Here is a 23,079-nt window from a genome sequence, read left to right on the forward strand (position 1 = left end):
GAGGGATGCCAGCTGTGGCTGACAGTCCTTTCGGTTGCCCTCATGCAAGCCAGGCCCTGCTCATCTGCTGAGCAGACTGATTGGACTTGTTTAGAAATAAAAATGCAGGGATTTGTGCTGGTTTAGCAAAGCCCTGGCTCCCCTCGGGGGCTGTATCAACCTTGGGTCAGGAGGGCTTTTTCCTCCTGGTTTTCTCCATTGCCCCACTTGCTCCTTGGGGCTGGTTTTGACCTTGCTGAAGCCTTACACGATCCTGCTGAGCTTTCAGGGAACATGCGAGGGTTCGGTGTTCCGGATGCAGGGTAAGGTGCTGTCAGCGTGGGATTCGTTTCCTCCACTGACTTCTACTTTGTATCTAACATTTGGGAACAAATTATCAGGAGGCAGGAAAGCCTCAATCCAATGATGGTACAAATCCATAGTTTAGGTGGTGACCCTTTAACACCCCAAATTAAAATCACCCAGTACTTGTTCTGCACTGCATACCCCCGGGATTACAAAAGCAATTGACAATGTTATTTACTCAAGCGGTGCCTTAGAAACTAAAATCTTTTTGTCTGTTCTCCACAGAGATGAAAAACTCAGTGACGTAACAGAGGCTGCATTTAAAATGAAGAACCTTTTTCCCCTGTGCCCTTGGCTAAGCTCTCACAGTCCCACCTCTACAGGAACCACATTTCTATGGTGCTGTACACTCCTTAGTCTTTACAGCATTTTCGGATCTTTCCAGATGGAAAGTGCCATAGAAATGTAAAATCTTATTAATTAAAGGCTGAAATAGATGCAGTGTGTGGAGGTCAGTGACTCATGCAGGAGGATTCTCAGGCTTCTGCTATGCATTGCCTCGGGGCGCTTTTTTGAATGTTCCCTTCTCCGGGGCTATGACAGTTTATTACACAAAGGCTGTGCAAACCTGGAGGTGAATGCAAACTACTGGGCTAGGAACAGCAACCAGTGAACCCAGTTCATGCTGAGCCTTTTGGGATGGCATAATTGCCCCTCATTACAGTTTCTGCCTGTTCATTTCAGGCAGCACAGGCATGTGCTGTAGTGTGTATGCAGGGGGATGCTGCTCCATGCCGCAGCCCCTCTGCTCCTGGCCATGCTGGCACTATAGATTGCTTCTTTTTTTCTGGAGGGCCCAGGAGCATTTAATAGTGCTGGAAGAGAGTGTTTCACTTAGGATCCAGTGGCTTCTTAACTAGGAACCAGGGCATGTTTCTAGCAGACAGTTTTCCTTGGAGAGGGTGGCAGTGATGGGGAGCACAGCCCTGGCACCAGGAGCATGGTGGTGGCTGTGCTGTAGCTCCCAGAGAACCCGTGCTGACCCCAGAGGCACTGCAGCATCAACTAGGTCTGATCCTCGGCGCCAGGGAGCCCCAGTGTAGCTGCAGGTGTGCTGGTAAATCCCTTCTCCTTCTGACTGAGGCTTATTTCACCAAGGCAGGTGTCATAGTCACAGCTGAGGCTGTGTACCTGCAGTGCCCCCAGAAGTAGCATCTACCAGCATTTCCAGAGTCCACTGCATTCCCCCAGAACACTAGAATTTGATTTCTGGCTGTACACATGCTCATTCCTAGCTGGATATTGCGAGACAATCTTAATTCTTTATGTGTCTGAGCCCTGAAAAGGAATGGTGATGCCTCCCAGCTGCATAGACCTCTGAGATGAGCACTGGAGAGCCCCCAGGAGCTGGTGCCAGACTCTCATTCTGTCACTTTGCTACATTGCTGACTTCATCAGAGCCCCCCTTCTCAAGGGAGGCTGCATTTTGGGGTGACCCCTACAGCAAAGCTCATGGGCTGCGAGTCCGTGCCTTGCTCTTGCCCTTTGCTGGCAGCCCAGGGACAGGAGGTGACAGGGCTGTGCCCGGTGATTGCGGCTTGCAGTCACACAGCTGGTGGCACAGCACGGCTACCCTGGGGCTGTCCCCACCCCTCAGCATATCAGCCTGCAGAGAGCCTCAACCACTGCTAGTTCAACCTGGAGATTCCTTTAGAGTATTTGGAGTTTTTCCTCTCTTGGTTCCTGCTGCCCATTCAACCCCTCCAGCAGGACCTTCAGCTTGCCATTACAATATTCTTTATCTTTTCCTCATTCTTTTATTTCCTTCATTCTCTCATCCCTCTCAATCCCCTCACCACCTCCTGCCCCAGCAGTCCTGTCTTTGAGAGGTGCAATGCTTACTTCTGACAAATAACAAAACAAAACCACTTAAAAAATTCCCTCAAAACAAAATACAAAACCACAGAGACCAAACAAACATTTTGAAATGGAGCACAAATGGATGCATGAAGCAACACTCCCCTTCAGCAACATGGTTACAAAAATAGAAAATCCAGCTCCAGGTGAGGCATATTATTTAGAAGCCATGTTCACTGGGACTGGCAGACAGTGGAGCTCTAGCAGGTGCTACATAAACAAGCCCCTTCCTACACACAGGCAGCCCAGGATTTACAGGAAAATGCAGCTCCCCTGCGGTGGCTACACCCACACGGCATCTCCAGGTGGCCCTGGCCAGGGATTGCCCTTGTGCACACACCGAGGAGCAGGGCCAGGCTGCCAGGAGCGCGCAGCCGCCAGCCCCGCAGCACCTTGGATCGTCCTTACCGCCTGAGACCGGCAGCTTTTGTTGATTCTACACAAAAAACCACCCCGGTGTCGGTGCAGCCACCTCGCCTCTCTCCCTGTCCTCTCCCCTGGCTTACCCTGCGTTCTCACCCAGTGAAAAAGGGCAAGAAAAACATTTTAAAAAACACCGGGAAAATGGGATTACAAAACCACAAACACTGTTACAGGAAGATTTGAGGTCAAGCAGCAGACTTGCAACTCATTTCAGAAAATGCATTAGATTTCAAGCTGCCAATGACATGGACTGGATGGGAGGTGTGAGCTACTGTTGCTGGGTGCCTGTCTGAACTCCCCCTGCATTTTAGTCTTGTTGACAGAGCCCAGTGCTGTGATTCAGAGAGAGCTGTTAATTAAGAGACAAAGTCCAATCTCAAGCTAGCTGGCTCTATTTTTACATAATTTTATGTTTTGTTTGCTGAGCCTTTTAACTCGCTCCACGAACCAACAGAGCTGGCAGCTGATCTCCTACTTTTCCCTTGACTTTTCAGTGGTGCAGTGCAGAACATGTGATTCTCTACAACTCCAGGCCTTCTACTTTTGAATCTGTAGGTTTAAAAAGGACTTTTTTTAAAAATCTGACATTTTGTCCTGAAAGGATGTGAGGCACACAGAACTGCCGAATGTGGAAGGCACCACAGGAGGCCAAGACATGATATTAAAACGAGTAATGAAAGAAAGCAAGCTATTGAAGTGTAAACTCCATTTTTACTGAGAGTAGGCTACAGACAGAAATGAGTAGTTTGGATCCCTGGTGCAATTGACACCAAATATTAATGGTTTGCTATAAGCAGGAAATACAACAAAGTTTAAAAAATCTGTTTTCCATGTCTTTCCATAGGAGAGTCCTGTTGTTAAGGCACTGAGGAACTGCATTTTTTTTTGTTTTAATAACCTGTATCTCAGTCAGTTTCATAATTACAGATCTCACATTCTTTAGACTAATTTCACTCACTGACAAGGCTGGGCTCTTGATCCCTATTTTCTTACTGGATTATAAAACAACAGTAGTTTGCTTACTTCCTTGTCTTGGATCCCTTTCTTGGATTAAACCTGCAGGAAGGAAAAATGCAATCTAATTCCCTGCAGGACACAGTGTTCCTGCAGGAAAGGCTTGTAGGAATATGGCAAACACAGCCCTGCAAATCCCATTGAACCAGGATCTGGAGGAAAGTCACAGTCCTGACCACAGTGTGGTCACCTGCACTGTGACACTAACCTTGGGCCACCCCCTCACTCACTTACATACCTTGAATAAATCTTCCTTGTAGGTTACTCAATCTCTCTATTTTTTGCTTAATAACAAAGAATGGAGTGGCTACATTCAGGTATCAGAACTGCTGGCAAATGAGTCATGAAATGTATTCAATTTATCCAGTGTCTTCACAATCCAGTATAAGTGTAAGTTCTGTGGAGAGATTTGTATTAAAAACCATCTCAAAACACAGCACAGAAAGTCCCAGAGTAATTTGTTGCAGGGTAAAATATCACGCTCTCTCGCAACAGGCTCACTGAGACTTTTCAAAGAAAACTTTGAAACGAATTACCATATAAAGACAAGTTTCTCCACCTGCAGACCTGCCTCTGCAGGTCAAGGTTGGGTTCCCAAATCCTTCCCTTTTCTTAGAGGGGGGTCCTGTGGCCCTGCTTGTACCCCGGGATCTCCTCTCACCTGTAGTCTTGTTATTAGAGACATCTGGATGAAAACAAGGCTTTTCCTAAAAGCAGCAGCTCTCAGGAGGGTGAAAATATCTGGGTTTTCAAAACAAAACACCAATTCACAAACCAGGGGGAACCCACCTATAACTTTCCCTCTGTTTCCTTCAAAGCCCTGCATCTATCACTTCCCCTCTCTGCAAAGACCCTCGGTTAGCTGCTCTTAGGAGGACAAGGCCAGATTTTAAGGTCAAATTTGTTGATTCTACCTCAAAAGTGGCATCCTAAGAGCCTGGGCTGGGGCCGGCCGGTGGAGGGCTGTGAAGGGAGGCTGCCCATCGGCGCAGGGAGCGAGGGCCCGAGGGGAACAGGGAGCTGTGCCAGGCTCCGCTGCGGAGCTGGGCGGTTTTAGGGTGCCCTGCCGGGGTGAGGGGACCCCCCGTCCTGCCCGGATGAGGGGCTCGGGGGTGAGGGGACCCCCCGTCCTGCCCGGGTGAGGGGCTCCGGGCTGCGGGGCTCCGGTCGTGCCCCGTCCCCGCCGTCCCTCACCTGCGGGCGGGCGGCGCCGGCGCCGGAAGAGCCCATTTCCTCCGCGGGACGGGACAAAGCGGCGGGGCCGAGCGCAGCCAGGGCGGCCGCCACCATCCCAGCCCAGCTCTGCCCCGGTAAAGTTGCGGCTCTCGCACTTGGAAACTTTTGGGCGCCGGGCGCGGGCCGCGCTGCCGCGGGGCCGGGGCGGAGGATGGGAGCGGGCCGCGCGTGGGGAGGGAGCCGGGCCCGGCTGGGGAGGCTGTGCTGCCCCGAGCGGCGGGGCCCGCGGCCGGCAGCCCCCGGGGAGCGCCCCGTGCCGTTCGGACCCGCGGTCTGTCCGGGCGGCGCAGCCGGAGCAACTCCCCCCCAGCCCCGGCCGTGCTGCTGATCCCAGACACGCACAGCCGGGAGCACCCCGCGGCCCCGCCTGGCTCCGCCACGTTTTCTGATACCCACCGCTAATCCCCTCCTGTGCTGGAAGGCGAGAGAGCCTCTCCTTCCCTGACAGAAAGTTTCGTGCTACTTTTCCCAAACAAAAAGTAGAGAGAGCGCATCCGCTCCTGGGTGGCGTGCTGTGTCTGCTGCCTGTGGCCTGGGGTCCCCGGGCAGGCACCCGCCTGTTACTCATTGCTCCTACCAGTTCAAAACGCCTAAAATCTTTCAGGCCGAAGTTTGCAGGAAAGTGTGTGTTCAGTTATGTTTAGTGAAGAGTCAGATGCGCTCAAGGCACGGCTCCCTGCCTGTGTCCCTTGGCTGGCCAGCCGTGCCCTGGAGGTGTCTTCTGGCAGGGCCATCGATCGCCCCGCTGGCTGCCAGCCCCGTGACCGCGTCCTCTGCCCAGCTTTCGGCGTTGTGGCTCCAGGCGTGTCTGGACTATCTGTATTGAACTAGTCTGGGAGCTCTTCGCTGCCCTTCCTCCTGTTTTTTGGCTTTGTCTATTGTGTTTTTGGGGTGGGAGTTGTGCACAAGGTGTTTTCTGGGTGCTTCAGTCACTTGTGCTCTGGTTACTGGTTTCCTGTGTTTTTCCTGCACTGGGACTGGGGAGGTGGGAGAGGCTGCACTCAGTCCTGCTGGCTCCACCAGGCTCTCCGGTTGTCTGTTTCAGTTCCTGGGTTGGTTTGTAGGCAGGATTGTGTTGATGAAGGTGAAAGCCTAGCTCATTTTACACTAGGTGCAGCCTTTGCTCTGTCTCGAGGCACCAAGGCCACATTAAGTGTTTTGTTGTACTTATTTCACCCTTCTGAATCGAAACATGTTGTTTAAAAGGACATACTTTGATGTTGAGTCACTGTTCATCATTTTCAAAGAAGCACTTTCTAAAACATCACGGAAATGTTTTGACTTTTCTCAGCAGAAACAGACAAAGGTTTAGTAGGTTTTGTTTTTAGAAAGGCTTTGCCCTAACCTTTTCCATAACAAACAATGTGGCTTCATTCTTTACGTTTTTTTTCAGCCAGCTCTAATAATAGGCCTCTGCATTGGAGATTTAAAGTTTATACAAGGTGGCCGGGGGGAGCGCAGTGGGCAGAGATTAGAAATCCTGTGCTCAAATCGATGCTTTAAAATACAAATGTAAATACTTTCCTCACAATTGATTTTCAGGGTTTGAAACATCAGCATTTCTGTGCTGATATGTGTAAGGACAGACTGTAATGTGCAGCTTCTTCGTAGGGCTTCTGTTGGTCTGATAAATTTAACTGGAAGATGTAATAGAAGAGTAATTTGTGTTTTTTTCAGCAGCATGAATATCTTCTTTCTGCAGCTGTAAGATCCAGAAACTGATCTTGCAAAGGAATCCACATTAAGTAGAAATGTTTATGAGCTGGAAATACACTTTTGTGGGACTTCAGGCCTACTTTGAATTTACATCTGTTGTTAATGTTTGATTTCTAAATGACCTTTCTTATGCAGAGAATTAGTTAATATCACAAAAATCCTCAATGGCCAAACCAGCCTGCTCGTCATAGGTGGGCAGTGAGGCTGCTCTGGAGTGAGGGCCCTCGTTACCGTGGTGCTTCTGTTCAGGACTTGCTGCGTTCTGTTTTACTGGTGTCTCTCAGCTTTGCTGGACACCAAAGGAAACATGATGAATAAAAGAGGACTGAGTGTCATTTTGTTAGAACAGTATCTTATGAGACAGTCACTCATCATAATGATGAGTCACAGACTGGGTTGGGTTGAAAGAGACCTTAAAGCTCTGGTTCCACTCTGCTGCCATGGGCAGGGACACCTTCCTGCCCAAACCCTGCACCTGCTCTGAGCCTTTCCACCCTGGCCTTGAACGCTTCCTGGGATGGGACTTCCTGCTGTTGTGCCTTAACTGACATCACTCAGAAGCCTGTGCTGCTGAACTTCAGTGCTGAAAGTATGATCTTGAGGAATGGGATCTGTTACTGCTCTGGGAATTCACCCGAACTGTTCTACATCCAGTCTGGAATGGCTCCATTCAGTGACTTTGTAGCTCGTGTGTTGGTTAAACAGCATTGCAGCTTTAGAGAAAGTGCAGATGTTTGATAATTACTACTTTTAGCTCCATACTATTTTAATCCAGCAAATGAGATTTAAAATAGAGCTACCACAAAATTGAATGCTAGCACCCTAACTCTATGAGCTCCTCTGGAAAGACAAGCACTGAGAGTGGCCTGCTGCGTCACGAAGCAGAGCTGGCTGCAGATAGATTTACTGAGGTGAAGGAGTTGCAGGAGGAATGAGGTCATTGCAACTGGAAGTGGGATTGTTCTGTTTCAGTGACTGAGACTCCTTATCTGCTAGTCAGGGTGTAACTCTGATTTCTGGTGTGCAGAAGGTTAGTCCAGACTCTTCTGTTGGCAAATCTGATACTTAAATATGATTCATAATTCCTTGTGACTGATGGATTTAAAGAGCTAGCTACCTTTTCTCTCAATATGATTACATATTTTTGCTTGTTAATCCCAGATGTACTACAGAAAACATCTGTTGGTCCTTTAATATGTGTTTATAAATATCTGTGGTGGAATTAGAGGAGTAGCCTTTTTTTCCCCCCTGCTTTGTGAAGTGATAGAAATTATTCAATACACAGATCTAAACTAACACAGTTTGCGAAGTGAAATTCTCCCCCAGTCTGAATTTCCCTTCTGATACAATTTCTCTAATTTACGAGACAGCTACTTGTTAATCAGTTAGACTCCCAAGAGCCTCTTCTGAAATGTTTTCAATTCAGGGATCAGGGCCTGTATCCTGGGCTTATCCGAAGCTCTGTGGGCAGCAGATCAAGGACAGGGATTCTCCACCTCCTCTCAGGTGGGCCCCCACCTGCAGAGCTGCCCCAGCCCTGGCCCAGCACGGGGAGGAGCTGCACCTGCTGGAGCCAGGCCAGAGGAGGCTCCAGGATGAGCAGAGGGATGGAGCAGCTCTGCTGGCAGGAAAGGCTGGCACAGCTGGGAATGTTCACCTGGAGAGGAGAAGCTTTGGGGTGACCTCAGTGTGGCCTTGCAGGGCCTGAAGGAGCCCCAGGAAACATGGAGAGAGACAATTGACAAGGGCTGGAGGGACAGGACACAGGGAATGGCTTCCAGTGCCAGAGGGCAGGGCTGGATGGGATCTTGGGAATTAGGAATTGTTGGCTGGGAGGGTGGGCAGGCCCTGGCACAGGGTGCCCAGAGCAGCTGTGGCTGCCCCTGGATCCCTGGCAGTGTCCAAGGCCAGGCTGGACATTGGAGCTTGGAGCAGCTTGGGCTGGTGGAAGGTGTCCCTGCCCTTGGCAGAGGTGGAATGTGATGAGCTTTAAGATCCCTCCCAGGCCAAACCATTCTCTGATAAACTCAGGGATGGAAAAACCAAACATGAGGCCAGCTATAGCTAGAGGAATAGCCATTACCAAGGCAGAGAGTGGAACAGTGCCCATGAAGCCAAGCTGGAGGCCAGCTGGTTCTCTGGTAGCTCTGTTTTATTGCATGGAGTGGCACAAGGACAGATGGATGTTGATGTTACAGCCCAAGAGTGAGTGAAACTCCTGGTAGTGAAGGGCTTGAAACAGGGAACTGGTGCCAGTGTGCACCAGGATTGCATTGGGCATAATGTGGGATCCTCAGCGTATGGTGTGCTGTTTTTCCCAAAGAACACCCAGTTTCTCAGCAATCAGTGCCTTATTATGGAATAGATCTGCATATGACTGTATATGCTTAAGAAGAATTTCTGTGTGGAGCTGATGTTGAGCAAATGAGGAGTTGATGTGGAGCAAATGAGATTTTGGTGCAAATTAGGGTAGAAGAGGCACATTGGTTCATGCTGTTCTAAAGTAGCCTTCAATAGCTAGTGTAAGGAAGAGGCTAAAACTAATGAGCTTGATAGGTGCTGAAGGATCGGGAGAAGAAAAAAAATGTTTGGTTTTTTTTTACCTGGATATTAACTGAGGGGAGATTGTAGGCCACACAGTTCTGTCATTGCCGTTTTTCAGCAGAAGTCAAGAGGACATTTAGGTAAATACTAAATTTGTGACTTTTCATTTAAGTCGGTAAGGGTCAATGCCATCAGGAACATATGGCCTTGATGGCTTGTGTGGTTATCCGTGCTCTGCCTTCCACTGCTGTTCCCACTTCCTCAAGGGCTCAGTTTCATTCACTTTGTTCTGGGTGCTTGTAGAGGTGATATCTATGCAGATCTAAGGCTCTAGGGGGGAGATTCTTTTTCTATATCTTTCTCTGGTTGATGCAGCCTGAGCACGGGAGATCCACTTAAATAAATGGTCTGCACAAGGGCTACACTAGCGATGTAGCTTTGCGGAGGCACAAAGGTCAGTTGAATTTTTCATGTAAACAGGGCTGAGCTGTGTGCCTATAAAATGGTGTTTAACCTGCATAACACTGAGCAGGTCAGTATTCATCTTAGCAAAGTGCTCTTGAGATCTCCAGCTGAAGCTGTAGGTGGGTAAATGTTTTTTTTAATTGACTGGAATATTGAATTCAGAGCCAGTGTTGTTGAACAGCAGAGGACAGAGCTGTAGTGTGCTCAGAAGCAAGAAGGTGAAAGTGGGTGTGAGTGCAACTAATCAAGATGTACAAGCTGCCAGTTTTTGCCCTCTTTCTTGCAAGTATGTCCTTGTAATGTATACTTGTAAAACTAATCTCTTTTAGCATGACTTGAAGACCTAGAGAGTCTGCCTGCTCAATGCTGAAGAGTTTCTCCTGATCCTGGATAATTCATGATGGGCTGTGGTTGTGTGTGCAAGTGACACATCTCATAATAACTTCACTTACAAAGCATAGCGTTCATTCCAACCAGTACCTGGTGTCCAGGTGTTTTGGAGTCTAAGCATCCTGAAATTTCAATTATTTATTAATTTCAAAGGTGAGAAGTTGAACAATATAAGTGGTGCACAGAGTGCACAGATGTGTTCTGATTGCTGTAGCTGAGAGGTCTGTCCTGCTGTGTCCCTTCTCAGGAGGTTTTGGTTGTACTGGTCCCATGAACTTTTTATTAGTCTAGCCCTTGTCTGAGGCCTTAAGTTACAAGCCCTTCACCTGGTCTTGGGTGAGCTGACTGGTAGCAACAACTGAAGGGGGGAATAAACCAGGAGCTCTGCTTATTGCACTCTTGAGCAGTATCCTCTGGTTCTTGGATGCCTTTGTGGAGTGATGGATGCTCCAGGATGGGGTTTGGGGTCTCCTTCTGGTTCTCTGGTTGTAATTACCGACCCCTGCCACTTTTCTTTTTACTGATCCCTGCAGTCATTTATCATTATTTATCTTACCTCCCTGTTATCCTCCCCCACCTTTTTCCTGGGTGGTTGGCAGTATGTAAAGCCATCCCTAAAAGGGAAAGCAACAGGCAGGCAGTAAAACAAGCAATAAAACCATGAGAGAAGAGCAAACAAGTAAAATTGCTTCCTTGAGGTTCTCTGCCAGGGTCCAGCAGTTTAGGAGTTTCCTGAGGCAGCAGTTGGAGCCTGGACTGGCTGTTCTGCAGATGTGCCTGGTGGCCACAGTGGCCAGTGCTGCCAGGAGCCCACATGGCCTCTGGCTCTGACAATCCTGGCTGCAGGTGCAGAGCAGCTCTCCCGTCATCACCTTCAGCTGATGACTTCATGGCTTTTACATTTAGAAACCTTGTGAGCTGAACAACTTCATACAAGCTGCAAGTAAAATGAAAGATTTTTTTTTTGGAATATTTTTTGAGTGAAAAGCAGGAATCGGATGGGGTTTGGGGTCTCCTTCTGGTTCTCTGGTTGTAATTACCGACCCCTGCCACTTTTCTTTTTACTGATCCCTGCAGTCATTTATCATCATTTATCTTACCTCCCTCCTATCCTCCCCCACCTTTTTCCTGGGTGGTGGCAGTATGTAAAGCCATCCCTAAAAGGGAAAGCAACAGGCAGGCAGTAAAACAAGCAATAAAACCGTGAGAGAAGAGCAAACAAGTAAAATTGCTTCCTTGAGGTTCTCTGCCAGGGTCCAGCAGTTTAGGAGTTTCCTGAGGCAGCAGTTGGAGCCTGGACTGGCTGTTCTGCAGATGTGCCTGGTGGCCACAGTGGCCAGTGCTGCCAGGAGCCCACATGGCCTCTGGCTCTGACAATCCTGGCTGCAGGTGCAGAGCAGCTCTCCCGTCATCACCTTCAGCTGATGACTTCATGGCTTTTACATTTAGAAACCTTGTGAGCTGAACAACTTCATACAAGCTGCAAGTAAAATGAAAGATTTTTTTTTTGGAATATTTTTTGAGTGAAAAGCAGGAATCTGGTTTGGCTTTATGAGAGGCTCTGGAGTGATTTAAATGTTGGTACCAAGTATGGCTTTGTAGTTCCTGCCACTTCCACTCTTTGGAAGATGTGTTTAATTAGAAACCACTGCCCTTGCAGCTGGAAACGCGTTTCCTGAGTAACATTAAACAGTGCATCCTGAAAGTGCAGATATAGAAAAGCCTTTTTGGACAATGGGCACAGCCTGTGTTTGTTACTCCATGATACTTCACTGCTGGTAGAGTCTTTAGTCACAGCCCTCTGACTTTGTACAGGTACAGAGAAGAGTGCAGTATGATTGTGAGCAGGGGTTTTTTCCCCTCTCTCCTAGCTGGGGGTTAGGAGAAAAAAATAATTACATAAAATCCAATAAGAGTAGCACAAAAAATAAAAAAGCTAGAGGGCTTATTTGTAGCAAAACAGAATAATGCAGATTACTTGTGGAGGGTTCAAAGTGTATAACCTCAAGGACAAAAAGTTAATTTCTGGTCTTTATGCATCAGTACTTTAGTGTCAGGTGTTCTCAGCTGGTTTACTTAGTTTACAGAACTGGTTAAGTCAATTTGAATACGATTATTTGATTAACAGAGTATTATTGTGGGCCTAGGGAAAAGTCAGTGGCTGTCAGTGAAAGGTGCAGTGTTCAGCAGAACCAGAGGCAAAATGCTGGTGCAAAGCCAATGGAACAGGATTTTTTAGCTCATCTGGTTTTTGTTCTGTAGGTTTGTCATGTTTCCTGTTCCTGGGGGTGAAAAGAAGGGGCGGAGAGGGAAAAATGTGTCTTTAATCAGATGTGAGTTGGTTTCTACTTAGTAAATAGCTGTGTTACTACATTAAAATATTTTTTCCCCAAAAAGACTATCTAAGCAGTAACTCCTTTTTCTCAAACCAGGTTCCTTCTTGTTGCTTCTATGGAATGTGGGTGGGACAGTGGCTTTTTATTATTTAGATAGAAGTGGCTTTAATTGGTCATCTACCTGTGAAGGCAGTGACTCAAAAGGATTCCTGCCCAGGCAGGTCATGGTTAGCTCTGGCTACCGTGCACTGTGGTGCACCCTTAGTGAGTTTGTACTTGACAGAAGGTGGTTATGGTTGTGCAGGAGCTCTGGGAAGCATCCAAAAATGCATCACACCACTGTGTTTTTATTATGACTTGCTTTGCTCTTCTGGAGAAGCTGTGAAGTTCTCACCAGTCAGTGTCCCAGTGTTCCAGTGTCTGCAGCCTTGAGGAGATGGGGTGTCAGAGCATCCTGCCTTGGTGCAGGCACTGAGAGGTGCTTCACTCCTCCAGGCCATGCTTGTACAGCCCATTCATGGTCTCTCTTTCTTTTGGGGTTTGTTTTGTGAATTCCCCCTTCCCCCTCCCAAACTCACAGCAGGAGCTGCAAGTTCAGAGTTGTCTGAGGGTGTGTGGTGATGGTGCAATTCTTCCTGTCAGAGGAACTCATTGTTTATAGCTGAGAGATGTTGCTAAAGGTTGCCCTTAGCATAAAGTGAAAATCTCGGCCTCATCACCTGTGGGTATTGTTACTTTTTTCTTTAAAAAAAGCTGCTTTGTAATTTTTAGCTAAGACTGACAGTGTTCTGAATCAAAGTGGAGGACTGCAAAAGGACTTCTGAAGGAGTTTTCATAGGAAACTTAGAAAACATTTTACTTTGAAGAATCTTTACACTCATGTTCTCCTTTTGCTTCAGTGGGTCCTTCTAGTAGGTTTTGCAAAAGGAGAGAACTGGGAAACTTTTTCCATTCTTAAAACACGGAAGTTTTTGTTATGTAGTACTTAGTTGCTGCTATGCTGAGCATGCAACTGAGAAAGAATATGGTATTTAGTCTAGTAATACAAGGCTGTCCATTTGCTTCATGTTTAAGTAAATTTTCATCAACCCCCTAATTATAGGGGGTCTTGGTTTTTTAGGTTTTTTTTTTTGTTTTTTTTCCCCTCCCCAACCATGTTTAAGTAAATTTTCATCAACCTCCTAATTATAGGGGGTCTTGGTTTTTTGGTTTTTTTTTGTTTTTTTTTTCCCCTCCCCAAAACGTGTGTCAGCTCCAACAGCTCCATTATTTGTGGACTCCTGACAGTTTTAAATTGCTAATGAAGGTGTAGATTTCGAAGATGTGGTCAGCCAAAAGCATAGAAGGGTATTGCATAACAACATATCAATTTAGGAATGAAAATGCAGTTTGAGTGGGGTCAGATTCTGGTTATTCCTGACTCTTTAGCATAAGCAGCACTTTTTATTGCAGGTTGAGTGCTGAAGAAGATCAGAACAAAAATCCCCGGGTTTTCTTTTCCCTTTATTGCCAGCCATCAGTGAGGTTTTGCAGGCTAAGCAAGAATCAGTTTTGCCGTTGTGGCAAATTCTTCTGCCAGCTGATAAAGTGGACTAATTTATAACAACCTTTTCCTTATTTAATGTGTAGTTGTGGCAAAAATTATCTTGTTAAAAGGTTGCCCCTTCTTGCATTCATTGTTAACTTAAGGTTGGTAATTGGAACCTGTGCTGGTGTAGCTGGGGTTTGAAGAGCCATGCTCTGAAGCCACAGCCTAGTTATTATATCTGCACTGACTGTGTGTCCCTAGGGTCTGAAATGTGTGCTGTGGTTCAGAGAGTGCCAGAAAGCTGTTCTTAAATTCTTTCTCAGTGATTTTTAGGGAAGCTTCACGGTATTTTCTGCCTCAAGAGTGGAAAGAGGCACTGAGATGGAAGGACTCGTGGTAGTTGAATTCAAGTGGTCCAGCAGATGCACAAGACCCTCCTGGGTTCTGGCATCCTGTCTCCAGGCTGAGCCCCTTGTTGTGTTTCAGTGTGAACCTACAGTTTGAGCCTACAGCTTCATTGTGAGAGATGTGGCTGAGTGAGGGCTGGGTTTTGGAGGTTGAAGTTGCCATTCTCTGCAGGATAAGCTCAGGAGAGATGTTACTGTTCGCTTAAAATGCAGGTGTGGTGTTCTTCTGCATGGCCAGAGCCTCGCAGTGCTGACCCACAGAGCAGCTAAATATAGCTGGTACAGATCCAGTAGTTACTTTTTCTGATTTGGGAAGTTATCTTTCATGGTGTTAGTGCAGGTCTTCAGCATAAAATGCACAAACATCCATGTGAAAGCAGAGTGAGTGGTTATTACTCATAACAGTAATAGCTTGCTGGTCATGGCGCATCCTTTTTTTCCAAAAAAAGGATGCTTTTTTTGCAGCCAGAATATAAAAATGAATCTTAGGAGGAGATTCTCTATTTTAGAAAGAGCATGTGTGTCTTTCAAAGCACTCTTGATAACCTGTCAGTCTTCTTTATGGAGTTGGGATCATGCATGAGTGTTGGAAACTGAAAACTGCAGAAATGAATTGGAAGTTTGGGATGTACCAGGCTATCCATCTGAACAGTTAAGTGGGTATAAGGCTGAGTTTGGCTCCTGTATTCTTTCAGGGTGTCATTCATGAACTGGAGCCTTAGTGTGACATAAATGAGTCACTAATTGCTTGTGCTGCCTGTGATTTGTCTTCCCTGCACCTCCTTTCTAGATCCTTTGTAGTAAAACAATTCTGTCAGAAAGGAAATGATCAGAGCTGAACACATGCATAACTGGAGGCAAGAAGCTGCTTTTAGCACCAGCCTCTCCCGAGCAAACACCATATTTGCCATTGTGAAATCTCTGCTGAGGTCCCAGGACCAGCAGTGAAGCTGCTTGTGCAGAGCATGCCTTCATCCCCTAAGCAGCAGCTGAACCTGAGTGAAGGACTGAAAACTGGAGTGAGAGTGTGTTCCTGGTTCTGACTGAAGATGAATGGCTTGAATTCCCAGCACTGTGACAGTTTGGAAGCTGCTAGGAGGTAGCAGAGACTGCTTGGGGGGAGAGTGAGGCACCTTCATCTGCTGCTGGGCCCTGTGCCCACTCCCATGTGGGCTGGGCTGGGCTCTGCTGCCTCGGGGAAAAGGTGAGGGGCTCCCTGTGGCTGCTGGCTCTTCTGGGAGACAGCACCCACATGGGAGAGAAAACTGAGCTAGGAATTTCATGGATTTTTGTAGGGACACTGGATCAGGATTCATCCCTCAATCCAGTAGCAAGGTCTAAATAAGTGGAGAATAAGGAAGCATTTGTTTCTAACTGGCTGTGTCAGGCTTTCTGATGAGCGTTTCAGATGCCTCTGTGGGTCTTCTACACAAGAGTAGCAGAGAAAAATTTATGAAAGCAGATTGAGAGACCTGGAACTGCAATGGCACTGGTGAGGAACAGGCTTATCTGAACCTGAATATCAGCTTTTTTCTTGGGTGATTACTGCAGTTTGTGGGAAAAAAATCCTAAACAAAAGCTGTAGCAAAGTTGAGTATACTTGAGTGGCAAGAAATTTCATCAAGGAAAACATGGTCATTGGTTTCTGTGGAAGGTTGCTTTATTCACTGAAGTTATTTCCCACATATTTTTCCACTATTTGTGGAGATACCTCACTTTAAAGTTTAGTAAAATTGTATTCAATAAAAACCAAGAGTCTGGGATGAGTTGGAGGTGATCTTATCTTGACACCAAGCTGAACATGGCCAGTATGTCTACTCACACATCAGAACATGGAGGCACTCCAAAGTTGAGTAACACAGACACAGGAAATACATCGCATCTTTACCGCCATGACCTGGGTCTCATGAGACAGGTTCAACTCAAACTCATCCTGCACGTACAGATAGGAGCTTTGCCACAACACGGCACCCGAGTTTGTATTAATATTTCAGACTGGGCAATTCTAGCAGTGAGGATTTCTAATGAGGAAGTACCTGCGTGGCATTATGGTGGGGGACAGGATTTGGTAGCTGAGCAGGTGGAGTGTAAGGCTGAAGGCTGTGTTAGGAGAGTGTCTCTGTTTTTATGTGCGTATAGTTGATGTTAAATAAAGCCTGCTTAAATTCTCCTTGAAAAGCATCATATACACCAAACATCCTTGACTTGCACCTATTTGGCTGCTGAGTGTTGCTTTATTTGTGGAACAGGGCAGACAAATTAATTGGAGACTGTGAAGGGAAAGAATGGAAGTTTTTATTTTATGGATACTCCTAGTTATATGAAAACCAATTTTGAGTTGTCAGTGGGCCATATGAAGCCCCAGCATGTGAGCTGAGTTTTACTGAAGTGTGCCTTAATCTCTTTGAAACCAAAACTGTTCAGAAGGTTTCTGTTAATGGGGTGTGTTAGATACCCAGCTCCTGGAGATCTTTGCTCTCTTGTCTGCCACCTTCAGCAGGGGTCAAGGATCTCTGCAGGTTATCAGGTGGGTTGGGTATTTGGTAACAAGCCAAGCAAAAGGATTCTATTGGGAGCAAGGGGTCTGGTTCTTTTTCTGTCTGGAAGATAAAGCTGGGTCATTGTGTTGTCAGTCCCATCTTGTTCCATCCCCAGGACCTGGGTCATAGAGTCATTATGCAGTACAGAATATCTGGAGGCACTCTGGAAGCATGGCTGGAGACCAGATTATCATTCCAAATGAGTGAGGTGTATGAGAGAAAGAAGCTGCAAAATCGGCAGTGAAATACCTCTTACTGCTTCTGGGCACATCAGCCCCGCAGAATGGGAAACAGCTGAGAAGTCCAGGAAGGGTGTTCAGATAGAAAATGTCCTCCCAGGTATAAAATGTTCTTATCCCATGTTCTGTGTTAGGTATTTTGGCTAGCTCAATGCTGGAATTCAGCATATGGTCTATTGTGCCTGGCAAGGTCAGCTCCTCTCTGTGCCAGTCAGACCATTCCTTGAATACTGGCTTCCCTGAGAAAAACCAAGAAATCAGTAAGTGCAGCTAAAAGCTTTTAGAAAGCAGCCTGGCAGGAGAGTTAAAATGTGAAGGCTGACAGCAGATGTTATGTTAAAGACTTTTAGGTAGCATAAGGTGGTGGGACTGAAGCACAGGAGATGGACAGTTATTTTTTTGCTGTGTAACCCAAAGAGATTTACCCTTGCCTGGAGGTAGGGTGGCTGCAGGATGATTTGGTACAGGGCAGGTGGAATGGACTCACTCAGTAGTGTCTGAGATACAGCCAACACTGCCTTCAGGTGTGTGTGTGGGAGTGCAACCTGGAAAAACAGGACCCTGAGCACTTGGGCCTTTTTGTGATTTGTTGGGATGCAGAGCTTGCTGTTAAAACTGTGCTCCTTCACAGGCTTTTGGAAAAGCCTTGGGTGCCTTCAGGGCACTTCTGCAAAGCAGCTGCAGAGCTGCATTCCTTTGCTTGCCAATATCTAAAAATTATTTGCATGCTGGTATTATGGAACTAGGTATCTGAAATTATTCCTAAAACCTTGAATTACCAGTTTTTGAGAACACTCAGACCCACAGTTGTGGCTTTTGGAAGGAGCACTCTGTGTACATCACCCTTGGTGTGCTTCTGGCAGCCCCAGCAGCTCAGATGTCCCTCTGCTCATCCTTCTCTCCAAGCAGGGCTGGGGCCTGCCCTGGGGGACGCTTGAGAAGCAGAGCCCATCTCCATGCTGCTCCCTCCCTGTGCAGTCCCACCTCCTCCATCAGGACAGCAACCTGGGAAGGGAAGTTTTAGTTACTGGCTGACTCTGAGACAGAGCTCCCTGTAGTGGCTCACCCCATCAGGCTCTGCCAGCCTGGGGTGTGTTTGGGCAGGGAGAGGAGCAGCTGGATGGCAACAGTGGCTGGTTGAAGCAGAACGGAGACCTGTCCTTCATCTTTAGATGTTGATGAGATCTTAACTGTTGGTAGAAAGCAAGTGAGAGTTGTCCAGGGGTGTTTCTGCTTATAGATCATTGGCTGGAGCAGAGCTCTGAAAGTGGCTTCTTTAAACCCCTGTGCTTCCCCTGCCCTCGTGTCCTTGACAGTGCACTAAGTCCCAATAAGATGCTGCATTACTACTGAAATCTCTATTGCAATAATGAGAACCATCATGAACAGGAAAATAACCCACAGGGTTTGCAGTTAATGTGCTGGGCTGGTGAGTGTGGTTGGAGCTTCACATGTCTCAGCATCAGATGTGTGGGGAGGGCATTCCTGCTCCCTGCAGAAGCTCTGCTTGATGCTCAGTTTTCAGACTCCTGGTTCAGCTAGGCTGTGGCATCCAGCTTTGCCCTGTGTTCCCACTACAGTGGCTTTGCCAAGGGTGCCAGCTGATGGTGCCATCTCCCCTTGCCATAGCAGTGTGTGTGTGTGTGGTGGCACGGTGAGCCAGATGGGCATCTCAGCCCACCTTGCAAAAATGGATTTCTTTCCCTTCAGCCAAATCAGTCCTTCCCCATCTGGTTAATCGCTCAGGCGTGGGGAATGCTGTGCCAGTACGGAGGGGGTGTGATGTGCAAACGGCAATGAGTTCCTGGAGGGGTGTGGGAGGATGAACGTTGGTCCTTAAGCAGCTTTTCTGCTGCTTATGAAACCACAGGCTGGGCAACCACAACTCCCTGTGCAGTGGTGTTATTCTATATATTCCTGCACTTGAGATTCAGCGCCGCTCACTCTTCTGCCGTGTGGTCCGTGCTGCTTTGTCCCTGAAATTAGTGTCTGGGGTATGGAGAACCTGTTCCATATCAGTTGGGCTGTCCCACTTGTCAAACCAGTGCTGCACTGCTCTGCTGTGGGTTCCTTTTCCAGAGGATGTCCTCTTTCCCTGTAGGTGTTGGAGTGACTGCAGTGGAGGTTGGGGTGTGCTCTCCAGGAGCCAAGGATTAAGCACTCTGCTCCAGTATCCCATGAGGTGGTTTGCTACCTGTTCCATATTTGAATTCACTGAGGGAGAGCATGAGCAGTCACAGGGAAAAGGCGAGTTCCAGAGAACTAGGGGGAATCACAGCCATGCTATACCATGGCCCTGACAGCTGTCCTTTTATCCCCTAAACCCATCTCACCCATGTGTTGGTAACCTATAGCCTGTTCCTGTGTTCTCCACAGGTTTAATTTAATTGAGTAAAGATATTTATTGCAATGTACGAATGATATCCAAGCCCTTGCTGCCAAACAGGCTATTGGATACCAAGCTTTGCTTTTTAGATAAATTTCAATAGCACTGCTACTAAGTGGTTTTTATAGACCATTACTTTTGGCCAATTCATGAACTATCATACTAATGTGTTTTCATATGAATTGCCTTTATTATCCCACTAATACAATTAGTGTATCTTCTCATGGTTACCTCGTCCTGCACATTGTTTCTGCAAGAGGTGTAACAGCATTAACTACATAGAAAATGCTTTTCTTTAGAAACCTGCTGGGCTTTCCAGAGCCCTGGCTCTGTTTCTCAGATACCACAAAGGTTGTCCGTGTATTTTTCTTGCCTTCTTACGGTGTAGGAAGCATTTGTGTTGAGCAAATGGGGAGGGAATAAACCAGTGAAATTCCTTGTGGAGGGTGGGAAGCTACCAGGGGGTGAAGGGTATTTCACAGCATGCCCAGTGTCAGCATCTGGCACACGCCAATAGGTGAGTGAAATAAAAAGAGGGGGTGATTGAGAGAGAAAGTTAATTAGTGAGTTCACAGTGCTTAGTGGTTGCTGTCAGAGGCAGGGGAGGACAGGAGTGACCACCTTCCACCATCCTGTGGCTCCTTGGAGGCTCTGGTGCTGTGGCCTGGAGTGGGAGCCTTCACCTGCACCCAGTGCTTTTTCAGTGCAAACTATCAGAAGGGTTACATGTATGCCAGCATCGAGTGGTCTCATTCTAATCTCTCTCTTTTTAAGCTTTCAGCTTTTAAAGTTTTTTTTCTCCCAGCAGTGTGGGCACTTGGAGTGTGGGTGTAGTGGAGAGCTGAATGCAGCTGGGTGAATATTCCTGCCTTGCACCTTGTGAAGTTGTACTTCAGTGTGTCAGCTTTGGTCAGCAGTGCTGGAGTGAGTTCTATGAGTTCTCAGTCTCTGCTGTGGTGTGAGAGCCCTGGGATGGCTGGGGAGCAGCCCTGAGCCCTGGCTGAGCTCCTCCAGTGCCCCAGAGCTTTCATTCTTCCCTGGGAAACAAGCAGCCCTCCTGTGCACAATTAGCTGTTGGGGTCAGGAGAGAGCAGTTGGTTGTTGGTACGTGTTGTAAACATTGTTGATTACCAAAATTAGTGCCTTTCCTCCTGCTTTTTAAAAATAACGGGATGTTGTGCTCGTCTGGCAGCTTGGGGACATCTGGTGCTGTCAGAGCAACGTGACTGCTGAGATGCTGTGCAGGCAATGCCCTGGCCAGAGAAAGATTAAAAATATCAGCAAACAAGCTTTAAAATCACTTCAACGGTAGGTGTTTAGGAAGATGTGTGGACAGAGATTTAGGAAATCTATTTATCTTCCTGACTTTTTTGAAAATAAAGAGTTACAAATGTAGGTTTAGTCTAATCTTGAATTTTGAGGTCAGCCCAAAGTAGGAAGAGCTAGAATCTATTATGTCTGAAGTGATATGAATTGGTTTTATGGATCTCCAGTACTTTAAATCCATTTTTTTACTGAGATTATTGTTCACTTTATTCTTTTGTTGTAGTGTGCAGCATCATGGTGTTAATTCAGTGATTTGTTGTAGTTCCTTATTTTTAGTTCTATTTTTTTAGACTGCTGGTCTCAACAGCAGAGCTATTTTAGTAGTTTCACTCAACTTTTCCCATAAGTATGTTTGCTGTTCTGTTGGGATGTTGATATAAAACTGTAACGGGAAGGAACGCTCAGTGACAGCTTTGAACAGATCTCTTCATGCAAATCTGCTTTTCCCTCCTATGCAAATGTTAAGGAGAAGTGTAATAGATATGTAAGCTGTTAAGTATGAACCAGCTGGATTTTCTGGCTTTGTGAGGCTTATATTCACTCCTTTACCTCTGTATTCCCGAAAGGTGAACTGGGTGAAGGGGGAGAGTGTGTGGGCTGGGTTAAACCTGGCCCCTGCTTTGGTAGAGCCTTTGAGCAGTGACTGGTGGTGGAGCTGAGGACATGGGCAGCATCCAGAGCTGCTGAAGTCAGGGGCTCCCTTCTGCTCCCCCAGGCCTTGGGCTGTGTCTGAGAGCTGGCCCTGGAGGGGAGGCAGTGCAAGTTGGGAGGGGGCACCCAGCTTCATGGGCAAAGTGACCCCACTACTTGTGGTCCTTCTTCATTGCTCGGGGACCACCGGTGAGTGGCCCAGGCACTGCTGATCTTGTCATTGCTCTGATAAAACAGTACTGCTTTGGCTAGGTTTGTGTGCGGGTTTATTTGCTATGGTTTTATTTTCTAACCAAAATGTGCAGGTAATATCTGTATATTGTAATAACATTTTCTCAGACTTATACCATTTGAATCAAAGCTGATGCTTCTGGAGATGCTGTAACTTCCACTTACGCTAAGTGGATGTTTTGTGTTTAACAGGCTGCATTCTAATTTATTTTTAAGATGCATTAGCAATAAAAAAATGTATTAATGTAGCTCTTCTTCTGGCAGAAATGACTGCTGTCACTGCAGCCAACGTGAACTTCAAATGGGACCCCAAAAGCCTGGAGATAAGGACACTGGCAGTTGAAAGGCTGCTCGAGCCTCTTGTTACACAGGTAGGAAAAAGATGGGGCAAAATAAACAGTCATAAACGTGATTGCCTGTTTTGCTGTTTTAATTAAGTCACAAAGCTTAAATTCTAGGTGTAAACCACTGCAAACTAAAAAGAAAAAAGTCTACAAGCAATTTCTTTGCTCAGTTTCATTGAGCAGTTATTGGCCGTGAGTCCAGGGAGACTGTGCTGCTTCAGCACTTGATAAGACACAGTAGTTACTAACAGGCATTTCTGCACTTCTGATTGAAATAATGTTCCCTGCCTACACTTTGTGCTGGATTTGTGAATAAAAGCTTCTTTCTGTGTGGTGTGTATGCTGCAGCGGAAAGCTCTGAAGGGCACAGGAAGGCTGGAGTAAGTCTTGTAAATGGGAGTTGTGTGTATTGGGTGTTTCAGAAATCATTGGAAGAGACTTTTTAGGAGGTGTGGAACAGAAGGTATGCAGTAGGCAGTTCACTTACTGTCTTCAGCATTGTTTTCCTTGAATATGAAATGTCTAAAATGACAGAATGAGCTGGACACAATTCCTGCTAAGTACAGATGGGAATGATCAAGTTTTGTTTCCACTATTATCCCTTTTAGTCACCAAGCTGCTGTCTGTACCTGCAACTTGTTCCCTCTGGGTCCTGGGGTGGACACTTGGATGATGAGGCTTTTTAGCTGAAGTTACTAGTGTAGTCTTTGCTTAAGAGAAATTGTCCTAATTTGGCAAACCTAACTGGGCAAACTCGTTCACAGGACCTTTTTCACCCAGTGCAGTGTCTGTAACTTACTCCTCAAGGAATAAGCACAACAGGCTGTACTGGCAATCCCCAGTTTTCTGAATGATGTGACTGGCAAAATACAGAGGGAACTGGAGCAAATTGCCTTGTTGCAACTTGTTCTTTATTTGTAGAACATGATGTACTGAGAGTACCCAGTACAAATGCTCCCCATTAACCAACCATGATATTCCCAGCTGATGGCTTTCCCTCTCTGCATCAGCCAGCTGGGAAGATGTATTCGGCTCTGAGGACCTTTATGTCAGCAGTCCTTGGGCTTTCCAGAGTAGTAATTTTTTTAGTGTTGTAATTTA

General features: G+C 46.7%; 1 protein-coding gene and 1 long non-coding RNA gene across 2 annotated transcripts in view; one reads left to right on the forward strand and one right to left on the reverse strand.

The window, feature by feature from the left end:
- Nucleotides 1-3,109: 3,109 nt before the first annotated feature.
- Nucleotides 3,110-4,654, reverse strand: LOC120497669. Its single transcript, XR_005626545.1, has 3 exons — nucleotides 4,301-4,654; nucleotides 3,878-4,036; nucleotides 3,110-3,681 (listed from the first exon to the last, which is right to left on the reverse strand). It is a non-coding gene; the product is annotated as an uncharacterized LOC120497669 (long non-coding RNA).
- Nucleotides 4,655-4,843: 189 nt separating this feature from the next.
- CTNNA1 (catenin alpha 1) overlaps nucleotides 4,844-23,079 on the forward strand; it is a 117,507-nt gene continuing 99,271 nt past the window's right edge. Inside the window, exons 1-2 of the mRNA XM_039699431.1 lie at nucleotides 4,844-4,949; nucleotides 21,899-22,005. Coding sequence (XP_039555365.1) covers nucleotides 21,901-22,005 — 105 coding nt within the window. The 5' untranslated portion in view covers nucleotides 4,844-4,949; nucleotides 21,899-21,900. The remainder of the gene's footprint in view (nucleotides 4,950-21,898; nucleotides 22,006-23,079) is intronic.

The sequence above is a fragment of the Passer montanus genome, unplaced genomic scaffold (assembly GCF_014805655.1).
Source record: "Passer montanus isolate IOZ18808 unplaced genomic scaffold, ASM1480565v1 scaffold133, whole genome shotgun sequence".
In the NCBI taxonomy this organism is placed as follows: Eukaryota; Metazoa; Chordata; class Aves; order Passeriformes; family Passeridae; genus Passer; species Passer montanus.